General features: G+C 54.0%; 1 protein-coding gene across 1 annotated transcript in view; it reads right to left on the bottom strand.

Annotated features, from left to right (window-relative positions):
• Positions 1 to 3,186: 3,186 nt before the first annotated feature.
• The window catches only part of SORBS3 (sorbin and SH3 domain containing 3), a 25,514-nt gene continuing 16,279 nt past the window's right edge, over positions 3,187 to 12,421 (bottom strand). Inside the window, exons 13-21 of the mRNA XM_077766610.1 lie at positions 12,102 to 12,241; positions 11,837 to 11,889; positions 11,664 to 11,710; positions 11,369 to 11,483; positions 9,104 to 9,229; positions 7,681 to 7,986; positions 6,799 to 6,899; positions 6,128 to 6,234; positions 3,187 to 3,515 (exon numbers count right to left, since the gene is read on the bottom strand). Coding sequence (XP_077622736.1) covers positions 3,454 to 3,515; positions 6,128 to 6,234; positions 6,799 to 6,899; positions 7,681 to 7,986; positions 9,104 to 9,229; positions 11,369 to 11,483; positions 11,664 to 11,710; positions 11,837 to 11,889; positions 12,102 to 12,241 — 1,057 coding nt within the window. The 3' untranslated portion in view covers positions 3,187 to 3,453. The remainder of the gene's footprint in view (positions 3,516 to 6,127; positions 6,235 to 6,798; positions 6,900 to 7,680; positions 7,987 to 9,103; positions 9,230 to 11,368; positions 11,484 to 11,663; positions 11,711 to 11,836; positions 11,890 to 12,101; positions 12,242 to 12,421) is intronic.

The raw sequence follows: 12,421 nt of genomic DNA, 5'->3' as shown, positions 1-12,421 counted from the left end.
TGGGCTGATGCTCTTTCCATTTGTAGCTGCCCTCCCCTCACCCTCTCTGCTGCCCTGCCTGGGGTGGGCCAGCCCCAACAGTCACCACTGGCCTTCGCTAGCCCTCTGACAACCGCCTGGAACCCAGGCTCTAGGGATCCGGAGAGGACAGCCAAAGAAAGGCCCCAGGAACCAGCTCAGTACCAACTGGCAAATGGTTCCCCAGAGCCATACCTGGCAGCCCTCACCCGGGAGACCTCAGGGCCCACCAGAGCTGGCTCTGGCATCTCCCATTGGCCTCCAGTCTGCACTCTCTCTGTCAGGCTGGTCTGTTTGCAGGGAAGCACACCTGTGGGCACAGCTGTAACTTGCCTGCCTCAGGTGTGAGTCATTCCCTCCAAGTTCCCTCTGCAAGGAGTGCCCTCACCACCCTTCTCACCAACCTATGCCCTGTGTCCCATCCTCCCCTACACTCACAGACCCAGAAACTCTAGCCCTCCCTCCCACAGCCTTTGTTCTCAATGCCTGTAAGCGCTCTCCTACCAATCAGTCCAGGGCCTCCTGGAATGATCACTTTGCCTGGCATGTCTGCTCTACCTCCCCAGCTAGACTGGAAGCCCTTCAGGGAGCAGGCAGCTGCAGGACAGGCAAGCACAGCCGTGGGGGCATACAGACCTAGCCTCAAATGCCAGATCTGCCTCTTATTGTGGGGCTTGGGGTGATGTCCTCAGGTTCCCCACAGGTAAAAAGAGCACAATGCATAGCCTCGTGCTGTGTAGACTGTCCCCTCATATAAAGCTGCTGGCTTGCAGGTTCCTCTTAGGGCAGGGTGGGGGGACTGGTTCACTGCTCCATTCCCAGAGCCTAGCACAGTGCCTGGCACACAGTAGGTATTCCGTAAATATTAAGTGAATATTGTTTGAAGTGACTGAATGGGTTAATTTCCCTTCCTTCACCTCCAATTTGTGTCAGGGCCTGTTTTGTACCTCTTTGTGCTCCTGACTTTGCCCTAGTCTCTAGAAACATCTACAGGTTAATCTACAGGATTTCTGCTCTGTGGGCCGTGCATTCACAAAACTCATGACAAAGAGTTGTCTGACCCAGGGACAGGATCCTGTGGAACAGACGGGAGTACTGTCCTGCTCTAAGCAACTCGGTGGCCCTGGGCAAGTCATGCAGCTCACCTCTCTAATGGCATGAGCATCCCCAGTGGCCTACAGCTCTCTCTGACTCTGACTCCGCAGGTCCCCCTCACCCCTCAGGCCTGTGATCCTCCCTTCACCTCCTGCCTCACCCCAGGTCAAGGCACAGAAGTGGTCATTGTACAGGCAGGGCTGTCATGGCAGGCAGCCCAAGGGCGTAGGGTTGGCCTGCTGCGGAGGTTTCAGGGATCCATCAGAGGGTGTGGATTTGGTTTCTGCCCCAGGGAAAGGAAGTCACAACTCTGATGTCTTTGATGAGGGCATCAGGGAATGTGGAGAAGCTGGGGCAGGGGATGAGGACCAGGCCAGTGGGTTCCTGGAGAAGAGTCATTTCCACGAGAGGGTCTGGACCTGCCAACTTAGAAGCAGATCGTGGTGAGGACTGGGGTGGACAGAACAGATGGTGTGTATGTAGGTCTTGTTCTTCCAGCTGCTGTTTAACCAGCATTGGGGCCCAGGCCACTCCCAGGCTATGGCCCTGTCATTCACAGGTGTCCCCCACCCATGTCCTGACAGAGCCGAGGCACCACCACCTCTTCCCACCCACAGGCCTGGAAGACAGGATTGCCAGGAAGTATATAAAGGAGGCCTGACCTGGGGCGGGCCCCGGGGAAGTCCTTGACTTTGTGCATAACCTTTCTCCTCTAGGACAAGGGCTGTCTGGGCATTGGTACACTTTGTACAGAGAGGTGGCAAGAATCATTGGATCTGACTTCACATTTTATAATGATGTGGCCCAGACAACTTAATTTCTCAGCCTCAATCTCTTGTCCCATAAAATGGAATCATATACTTGTCACCGAGACGCTTATGTCAGAGCATACACGTGTAGCACCACATGCCCTGCTCAACTCCCAGCAGCTGCCAAGGGCTGGACTTCCCTTTCTTGGCAGAGCAGCCAGGCCCAGACTGTGCCACTGCTGTCGCCCTGCAGGATCCACCGGGCCCCAGGACTCTGAAACCTTGGGCGAGAACAACTGCTCTGGCTAAGCTGTGCCCCACCACTCCCAGCTTCCCACAATCGATTGCTCAAAAACCCGAGCTCAAAGAAAGTAAACAAACATGTGAGAGCTTTGGTGTGGAAATGAAGCACACAGAAGGAAAACATTAGGAGGAGAACAGCTAGAAATGTCATCTAGCCCAGCAACCCCATGGCCACTCTGGAATCAAAACAGCCTGCACACAAGGCCACATTCAGCTCCCATCTCTGGTTTCTCCCCACACTCAGGCCTCGCCCTGGGCCCTGTGACGTGAGTTCTCTCTCAGCGCTGGTCTGCTCGTCAGACCTCCATCTGATCCTGGGGGCTGCCCCATTCTGCCTGAGGCCTGGGGGCTGAGATCTTTAGAGATAATGATGGTGCTTTTCCAGCCTCCCCTTGCACACACACACTCAGCATCCCACCTGGTTCCCAGCACAGCCGACTGCAGAAAGAATTCCCACAACCCCAAGCAGAGGAGCCCTCTCCCGCCCAGAAGGAAAAGGACTGGCAAGGTCCCTGGTATCCAGATTTATTTTACATCCTCTTCCAGGGGGGACTTGGGGGCTGGAGGAGCTGGGGAGGCAGGCGGACAGCACACATCAGTTCTCCAGGAAAACACTTGGAGTCGGCCAGTCGTCGGAGGCCCAGCCATTCCTGGGCACTGCAGCCGCAGGATGGCACGCACAGCCCAGGCCCAGGGCTTGGCGGCCTTTGGGAAGAGGGTGCCTTCGGGCAAGACCTCTCACCAGGCCTTGGGCACTGAGGAGGTGCTGGGTCCCTCTCCCACCTCACTCCCAAGCCCCGCTGGAAGCAGGAAGGCAAAGGGGGCGGCAGGCAAGCCAGGCTGAAAGAGGAGGACTGTCCTCCAGGCAGAGGCGGCCTTTGGTCTCTGTTAGGTTAGGAAGCTGGTCCTTGTTAGAGGAACCCCATGGGGGTGAAGCCGGGAGCTGGTCCCTGTTAGANGCCAGAGCAGGGTGGGGTGGGGGGGCTCTGGGGTCTGGTCTCAATAAGGCCTGGAAACAGTCTCCACTTCAAAGCAGACCTCTATATTTGGGGAGTGGGGTAGGGGAGGAAATAAAAAGGCTGTTGGAGGAATGTTTGTGAGTTGTGGGTGGGAAGCAGTCCAGGGGGCTTCGAGGGGGCTCCAAAGAATGGCTGCTGGGGTTGTCTGCGGATGCCAGCAGCTCAGGTCCTGGGGAAGGAGGATGGGGGTGGGGGTCCTCTCTCCCTCCTGTAAGTGCCACTGCTCCCCACCCCATCCTGGCTCGCCTCTGAGTTGCCACGGAGACCACTCACACCGGAGCTACATAATTTCCAGGGAATGTCCCAAATTTCTGGGTCCTCCGGGAGACACCTGAAAGAGAAAAAGAGAAAAGGCATTTCCCCCTAGACTTCTTTATTTACTAGGAACGTAGGGGTGCGGGACCTCCTCCCTACTGGCAGTGCCGGGAGCTGCAGGTGGAGTCCCTGTCCCAGGGATGAAGGATTTGCTTTCCTCATTTCTGCCCCCTAGTGGGCATCTCGGCAAAACTACACTTCCTAAATTCAATGACACTGAATTTGAGTACTCTGTAGTGTATAACTTTGCACACAGCATCGAATTACCCAAACTTCCTCAGGAAAGTAAGGAAGCAGGAGGATGAATTCAGAGCTTAAATATGAGATTTAGCAGACCTTAAATCTGGAGGAAACTCACTGCTCTCACCTTCAATTTATTTTTAGAGAAAATTTCTTTTTAATTTTCTTAATGTTTATTTTTTGAGAGAGAGTCAGAGTGCAAACATGGGAAGAACAGAGAGAGAGGGAAACATAGAATCCGAAGCAGGCTCCAGGCTCTGAGCTGTCAGCACAGAGCCTGACATGGGGCTCAAACCCACAGACCATGAGATCATGACCTGAGCCAAAGTCAGATACTTAGCTGACTGAGCCACCAAGGTGCCCCTAAAAACAACTTTTTTAATATGTATTTATTTTTGAGAGAGACAGAGAGTGAGCAGGGGAGGGGCAGAGAGAGAGGGAGACACAGAATCCAAAGCAGGCGCCAGGCTCTGAGCTGTCAGCACAGAGCCCGACATGGGACTCAAACTCACAAACCTTGAGATCATGACCTGAGCCGAAGTCGGATGCTTAACTGACTGAGCCACCCATGTGCCCCACCACCTTCAATTTATTTTTTAAAAATGTTTACTTATTTTGGGAGAGACAGAATCCCAATCAGGCTTCACACCCAGTGCAAAGCCTGATGCAGGCCTCCATCTCACCACCATCATGACCTGAGTCAACATCAAAAGTTAGACACTTAACCAACTGAGCCACCCAGACATCCTTCACCTTCAACTTAGAGATGTAACAGGCAGGCAAGGCCTAAAGAGAAGGCCAAGTGAATTCCCCAAAAGTACTTAGGCATAGAGATGGGAATAAAATCCAGGACTTGGGTCTGCTACAACCCCAAAGAAACCCACGATCTGGGGTGGAAAAGGAGGAATGCTAGAAGACGTAGGAATATATAATGAAAGTAAAGTCCTGAACCTTCTTCCTGTCAGGCTGGTATCCTGACTGACTCCCTTAAGAGCAGCCTATGCTCACCCTGTCCCCAGGCCTTGCCGAGACTGTTCCCCGACCTGGGATGCCTCCCCTAATTCTTCCCTTGTCCTTCAAGGCCTAGCTCCCCCACTTCCTCCAGGAATCCCTCCCTGTCCAAAATGATAACCACTAGTCACATGTAGCTACTGAGCACTTGAACTGTGGTAGTGTTACTAAGACATTGAACTTTCTAAGTCTTCCCTCTAAAAGTACTTGTGGCTTATACCACAAAAGTCGTGCTTTTTCTTCTTGTCTCTATTTGCAAAACTTTATTAGTAGTAAAAAAAAAAAAATTCAAAAGCAGGGGCACCAGGATGGCTCAGTCAGTTGAGCATCTCACTCTTGATATCAGCTCAGGTCATGATCTCACAGTTTGTGAGTTGGAGCATCGGGCTCTGTGCTGTCAGTGTGGAGCCTGCTTGGGCTTCTCTCTCTCCCACTCTCTCTGCCCGTCTCCTTCACTCTCTGTCTGTCTCAAAATAAACAAATAAACTAACTAAATAAGTAAATCAATCAAAAGTATACAGAGTAAAATGACAATGTGCCCCCAAGCCCACCCCTCCGAGACAAGCACCATGAACACGTTAGTGCTCTGTAATCGCTCATGTGTCAGAAACTTGGTCAGCAGTGAGGTGCTAGGATTCAGATGAGAAACGGTGGGTTTCCAGGTCAAGAGACTGCCCCTGGGGCCACCCTTGCCCAAGCAGCCTTGCCACCCTTTAGGCTCTGCAGCCTGCTGCAGGAGGGGCTCAGCTGCTCACCACTCGCTGGGGACGGCCCCTTCCTCTGAAGCTGAGGCCTACATGGCCCTGCCCACTCTGAGGAAACAGGCTGTGTGAAGCCTGCTGAGTTGGTCACCTTGGACCAGGCCAAGGCCTACTTGAGGCTTCCTGCGTTAGCCCTTTGCCTGAGCTGCCCTAGGAACAGCCCTAAGGACCAGGATCTTTCTCTACTCCCTCTTGTGGGCAGGGGAGCCAGCTGCTAACTGAGGGTGCGGGTGCGTATACATGGGTGTGAGACTTGGTCCTTTCCATTAGAGACAGGTGTGTGGTGGGAAGGACCAGGGCTGTGAGGGTCAGGAATGCTGCTACCTTGAGTCCATACTGGCTTCATCAATGGCCCTGGGCTCATCAGTTGGACTGCAGATCTTTCCTGAATAGACACTGGCAGGCAGCCACAGCCCACCAAATCTCCCCAGGGACCCCAAGATACCTCCTCTGACCTGTCCCCCAGGTTAACCCCCCAGGACCCTGAGATATTCCCCAGCTATCCTGCCAGGGACTCAAAGATACCCCCCTTCCGGTCTGCCCCTCAGCCCATCCCCCTGGGACCCAGAAACACCCTTCCAGCCTGCCCCCCAGCCCACCCACCAGGCCCACATACCCACAAACCAGCCATCATCACACTGCTGCATGACGTCCACCCGATCCCCCTCCCGCAGCTCCAGCTCATCTTCATTCTGGGGCCGGTACTGGTACATCGCCCGATACCTGTGGGCGACAGACAGCACCATGGCAACTGCTAGAGCCTGGCCCCTGCCTCAGATCAGGCCCGGAGAGTCTAACCCAAGCGTTGCCGTGTCCTCTGAATTTTCCAGATGATCCCACTGGCCCTTGGCCCAGCTCCTAGAATGGCAACTCTGTCTGGCTTCAGTGCATCCTTCCCCAGGCCTGCTTCCTGCGTTCCAAGCCCTCCCCACCCCAGCCCCTCCTCCTCTGAGCTCTGAGCACCTTCAGGTCTGTTCTAACAGTTCCCACACTTTACACATACATGCAGACCTCAGGGCTGGAAACACAGTGAGGAGATGGAGGCCAAAGGGCAGAGTATGGGAGGCTTCCTTTAAGGCCATACAGCTGACAGGGACAAGTCCAGACCAGCACAGACAAGTGGTCCCCCAGCAAATCATCCATCAGTGCCCAAGGCAGGAGTTTACCAAATCCATCTTAGTGAAGAAAGGGCAAGCTATGGGGTGGGGGGGAGGGGCATCACTGTGCTTAGCACTGCCTGTCAAGCAACACTCCACCTCTGACCAAGCACCCCTAGATTGTACTCACGGGGTCCAGTGTATCTGAGTGGTGTTGGGGGAGGTCCCCAGGTCCAGGGAACGACTGGAGCCTCCAGGATGGGACAGAGCTGGCCCAGGGGTGCCGAGACCCTGGAAAGGCAGGCACACACAAGCATGAGGAAGGGGAAGTGCAGGGGCCCTACCACTTTACTGCTGCCCCCGGCTCCTCCTCCATACCCCCACGGCAGAGAAGCCTGTCTGAGCATCGCACTTCACAGGGGCCAGGAAGCTGACTCCAGCTAGGGTAGGTGGCCGATTCTAAATGTCAGCACAAAGCACGGGAGGCGCCCCGGGCTCACATCAGTTCGCTGAGTGAATGCGTGAGCGCCGGAGTGAGTGCACTTGTTTGTGGGCTTGTCAGCATGATGACCAATGGTATCTTTTACCCATCAGCTACTATAAACTTTTAGTTCAAACCCACCCGAGGACCCTCTCCAGGGGGAATTATTATCCCCATTCCACAGTGGAGAGAACCTAATTCCAGAGAGGGTATGTCATCTGCCTCAGGTCACACAACAAGTGAATAGCAGACCTCTGACCCCCCCATGACCCTGTCCCAGACACTGATATAGGCAAATCACAAGAGTGGAGTCTATTGGGTCAGGAGGTCTGGGCTGGCTTTGGGGGTCACACCTAAGGCTGGCTGGCTGCCCCAGGGCCCCCTGGGCTGCAGCTCAAAAGTCAGAACCAACTTGAGAGATCTGAGGCCCATGAGGCCAGGGCGGCTCTGCAGTGCAAGGTTCTGCCCAGCTATCCCACTGACCTGTCCTGGGGCAGAGTAGGAAGGAATCCAAAGGATTCCATCAAAGGAATGGAGGAAATTGTGTGGGGAGCAGGGACTGGCTCTCTAAGCTGAGGCAGGACACCTCACCTGGTTCTGGGCTCTGGGCTCCTGGGTGGGGAAGGAGAAGCCAGTGCGGCGCGGGGATGTCCGGCTCCCACAGTCAGGATCGACTGGGCTGTGTGGCGTTAGTGGGGAGCTGGAGTGCCGGGCCAGACGGGCGGTGGTCAGGCGTGGAGATGCAGGGAGCTGGGGGCCATCGTCGCAGATCCGGACCCGGGGATCACGGCACACCTGCACATAGCTGGCAGGGAAGATGCCCTGGCGCCCTGTGCCGGAGATGCGCCCCTCATACCAGTTCTCGTTCACCTTGCGGATCAGGCAGATGCGCTCCCCCTGGGGGTGCAGAAAGGCATCAGCGTCTGTAATGCCCTCCTGGGTACCTGCCCCTGGCGGTGCCCATGAGGGCTGTCTCATTTAAACCTAATGCCCTGCACGGAGGGATCAAGTTCAGAGCAGGTCAGCAGGTTATGCAATCACATAACTAAAGGATGGTGAAGTCAGGAGTCAAGCCCAGGCTGCCCAGGCTCTTCCCACAGCAAGCCGCACTGGGCGTGGATTGAGTCCTGCCTCTTTGGGGAGCCTACGTGAAATGTACCCCTCTGCCTCCATGGCGCCCTCTCCCCAGAGTTCCAGTCACCAGGGAGCCCAGTGGCTCTGCCAATTTCAAGTTGTGTGGCCTTGGACAAGTTACTTTGCCTCTCGGAGCCTGGTTTCCTCACTGGTTAAGTGGAGATAACAATCATGTTGCTGTGAGGAGCATGGGAGGTCAGTGGCAGGCTCATAAGAAGCAATAAACTCAATAACAAACTCCCGGGGACAGCCAGTGCATCCTCAAGCCCACATGCTGACTGACGTTAGGTAGGGCCGCCCTGGGGAGGATGGTCCCCAGCCGTCTCCTGCCCCCCACCTCTCTTCACCCAGCCACCTCCTCCCCCCTCTCTCCCAGGGGCCAGCACTTCTGGAGGACTTCACTAGGGGCATTCATGGTCTCTGCCCCTAAAATCAACCAAAGTGAGGCCAGCTCCCTGCTTTCTAGGACTTTCTCAAACTTCCTCGATTATGATCTACAGTAAAAAATAACTTTCTAATAACAACCCAGTACGCACACACGCACATGGGTACATAGGTAAGTGCCTAAAAGTTTGATAAAATACCCTTTCTACATGCAAGGCACTACAACATTTCTATTCCGTTCTTCTAAAAATGCTGATGATGATCCGCACAGCCTACCAACCTACAACAGAAAAAAGCACAACTACTCTAGAAGTTTCAAAGTTTTGAAAAACTGGGCTACATTAAAGGAAACATATGCAAAGAGATTAGAAAAAATTTTAAATACCGGGTGAAGATGTGTACACTCAACTCCTTAAAAACATGTTTTTTACTGCACATATTTACCCATGTCTTCACCAGCCCCTGTTCCCCCGCCCCCCTTCCTGCCTGGCCGCACCTTGCGGAAGGACAGCTCCACCTCCAGATCCCCCTTGAAAGTGTACTGGGCCACTGCTTCTCCATACTCCAGCACCTGGTAGGTGGGGGGCTTGATGGGCTTAGGGATCTCATCTGCAGGCAGAACCTACCGGAAGAAAGGTCATGAGACTCAGCCTAGACATCAACTAGGCACAGACCTGAAATTCCCAGGAGGGTGAGGGAACAAAGAGAAGATGGTATGGGCGATGTGCCCCAGAAGCCAGCGACGATACAGACACCAGACTCAAGTCTGAGGGTAGCCAGAGTGGGCACAGCCAAGGGGTGGTTAATCCCAGAAGGCTACTGGAGGAAGAATTTCCCCTAATGGTATGTGGAGTAGGCAGTGGCAGAACAAAGATGGAAGCCAGTCCTAAGTGACAGTTTAAATTGGAGCACAGAAGTAAATGAAGAGTTCCAAAAGGCAGTGAACGTCTTGTAACCTGGTCTAAATGTGAGGATCTAACACCACTGCTGAGAACCAAGTATTCCTCTTCTTCTCCCTTCTACCCTCCCAGGTGCCCAGAATCCCAATGTTCCCTTTGATTCACCCTACTCATAAAAATACCAAGAAGCCAATAAACTATTTCATACTAAGATGTAAATGACTAATAACATGGAATACTGTGTATACTTTATGGAGTTTCAGAATCAGAGAGACTGTTCTGAAAGTAAGGGAGGCCTACTGATACTTATCAAATCAAGAGCCTGAATTAAACAATAACCCAATCCATGGGTCAAAGAGGAAGTCACAAAGGAAATGAGAAAATAGTTTGAGTTGAATGAAAAGAAAAACAACAACAAAATATGAAAACCTGTGGGGCATAGTTAAAGCAGTGCTTACAGGGAAATTTATATCATTAAATGCTTAAGGAAAATAAGGTTTTATATATTTTGTTAGGGAAACTCTACCCCGCAATGTGAGACTCGAACTCACAACCTCAAGATAACATGTCACATGCTCTACCGACTGAGCCAGCCAGGCACCTCTGGATCCTGTACTTAACCACTTGTCTCTGAACCTTACAAGGACGTCTGTCAAATGGAGATGACTGATCTATTCTCAGGTTAATGAGAAGAAGAAGGAAGGTAAGATAGATGAAGAAAGTGATGCAAGTCTATGTGATGTGATTAGGAAACTGTCACACGCTGCGTGCTTGAGAGAGATGGATGCTGCATGGTGAAAGTCTGGGCTGGTGGCCTCTCGTGCAGGAATGGGGCCATTTGGTTCTCCTCCACGGGCTGGGTTCTACCTTTAGTCCTCATTTAAGAAACACGTCCTGAGTACAGGCAAAGCACTGGGTGCAGCCTTGTGGGGGCCAAGGGCACGAATAAGACTGACCTGGCCCCTGCCCCTGGAGTTCACAGTTTTACCTACTAGGAAGCCTGTACGACGTGCGGGAAGCAGTCAGCTCCATAGAAGGGCTGTGGAGGGACCCGTGGGTCTGCAGGCTAAGTCNACCCAATCCATGGGTCAAAGAGGAAGTCACAAAGGAAATGAGAAAATAGTTTGAGTTGAATGAAAAGAAAAACAACAACAAAATATGAAAACCTGTGGGGCATAGTTAAAGCAGTGCTTACAGGGAAATTTATATCATTAAATGCTTAAGGAAAATAAGGTTTTATATATTTTGTTAGGGAAACTCTACCCCGCAATGTGAGACTCGAACTGACAACCTCAAGATAACATGTCACATGCTCTACCGACTGAGCCAGTCAGGCACCTCTGGATCCTGTACTTAACCACTTGTCTCTGAACCTTACAAGGACGTCTGTCAAATGGAGATGACTGATCTATTCTCAGGTTAATGAGAAGAACAAGGAAGGTAAGATAGATGAAGAAAGTGATGCAAGTCTATGTGATGTGATTAGGAAACTGTCACACGCTGCGTGCTTGAGAGAGATGGATGCTGCATGGTGAAAGTCTGGGCTGGTGGCCTCTCGTGCAGGAATGGGGCCATTTGGTTCTCCTCCACGGGCTGGGTTCTACCTTTAGTCCTCATTTAAGAAACACGTCCTGAGTACAGGCAAAGCACTGGGTGCAGCCTTGTGGGGGCCAAGGGCACGAATGAGACTGACCTGGCCCCTGCCCCTGGAGTTCACAGTTTTACCTACTAGGAAGCCTGTACGACGTGCGGGAAGCAGTCAGCTCCATAGAAGGGCTGTGGAGGGACCCGTGGGTCTGCAGGCTCACTCTCTGCAACCCTCCCACCCTCCCGGCCGCGCTCCTGCTTGCTCTCCTGCTTACCTCCACGTAATTAGCAGGGAAGATGCCCAGCCTGCCATGGTGCTCCCCCTCCAGCCAGTTCTTGTCTACCTCCTTGTGGATGTAGACAATGTCACCCTTCTTCAGAGTCAGCTCCCTGCAGGCCAGAGTAAGGACATCCAGCAAGGCGAGGCCCTCCCAATCCTTCCCTTTGGACCTTGTCTAGTGCACGGAGAGTCTCCTCCACCCTCTGGGGAGGCCACGCAGCCCTGTCCTCCCCTCCTCCCATAGGGTGCAGAGACGTCCTGGGCGGGGGAGGAGACAGAAGGGCACTTACTTGGGGGACTGTGCCTGGAAGTCAAACTTGAGTCTGGCAGCCTTCCTCTGGGCAGGGGGAGAGGACAGAGGGAGTCACCTCAGTCAAGCGGGCGGCCGGTCTGAAACAGCTATCACCGGGTCGCACCCCAGACCCCCCCTGCACCCCGACCCTGTGCTCCCACCCTTCCTTACCTTCTTCTCTTCCTTCCTGGCTGGGCTGCCCGCTCGTTCAGAAGCACTAGGGTCTGTGGAGAAGCGCTCCCTCAGCTTGGGAACGCCACGTCTGGGGGGCGGGGTTGGGATGGCGTTCCGCTCCCGCAACCCCAGGACAGGGACCCGGGGAAGCAGGCGGCTCTAAGAACTTCCTGCCTCCCCGCCCCCACCCCGCCCCCCGGGGCGCCAGCATAACTGGCGCGTGGTGCGGGCGTCTTGGGTGAGAAGAAGAGCTGGTCCTTACCTCGGGCCGAGGTAGGGTAGACAAAGTCCCTGCGACCTAGGAAGGGGCTTGTTCCATCCGCCATTCTGTGGGGGCTCAGGGGCCGGGAGGAACCCTGGTAAAGTGCATTCGGGGAACTGGAGCTCCAGGCGGAGGCCGGGCTGCGCGGGACACAGCGAGTGAGCCACCTGTCCGGGGCCTCACACCCTACGCCACTCACCCCTGCCCGCCCAAATGTCTCCCCGCATCTCCCGCCGCCTTCTCCCAAGGCGTCTCCCACGTCCCGGGCTCTGAACAGGATGTCCTACTTCCCCAGCGGTCGCGGCCGGGAAAGGGTGCGG

This window comes from Crocuta crocuta, unplaced genomic scaffold (genome assembly GCF_008692635.1).
Source record: "Crocuta crocuta isolate KB4526 unplaced genomic scaffold, BGI_CrCroc_1.0 scaffold225, whole genome shotgun sequence".
NCBI lineage: Eukaryota > Metazoa > Chordata > Mammalia > Carnivora > Hyaenidae > Crocuta > Crocuta crocuta.
This window is presented reverse-complemented; position numbering and strand designations above follow the sequence as displayed.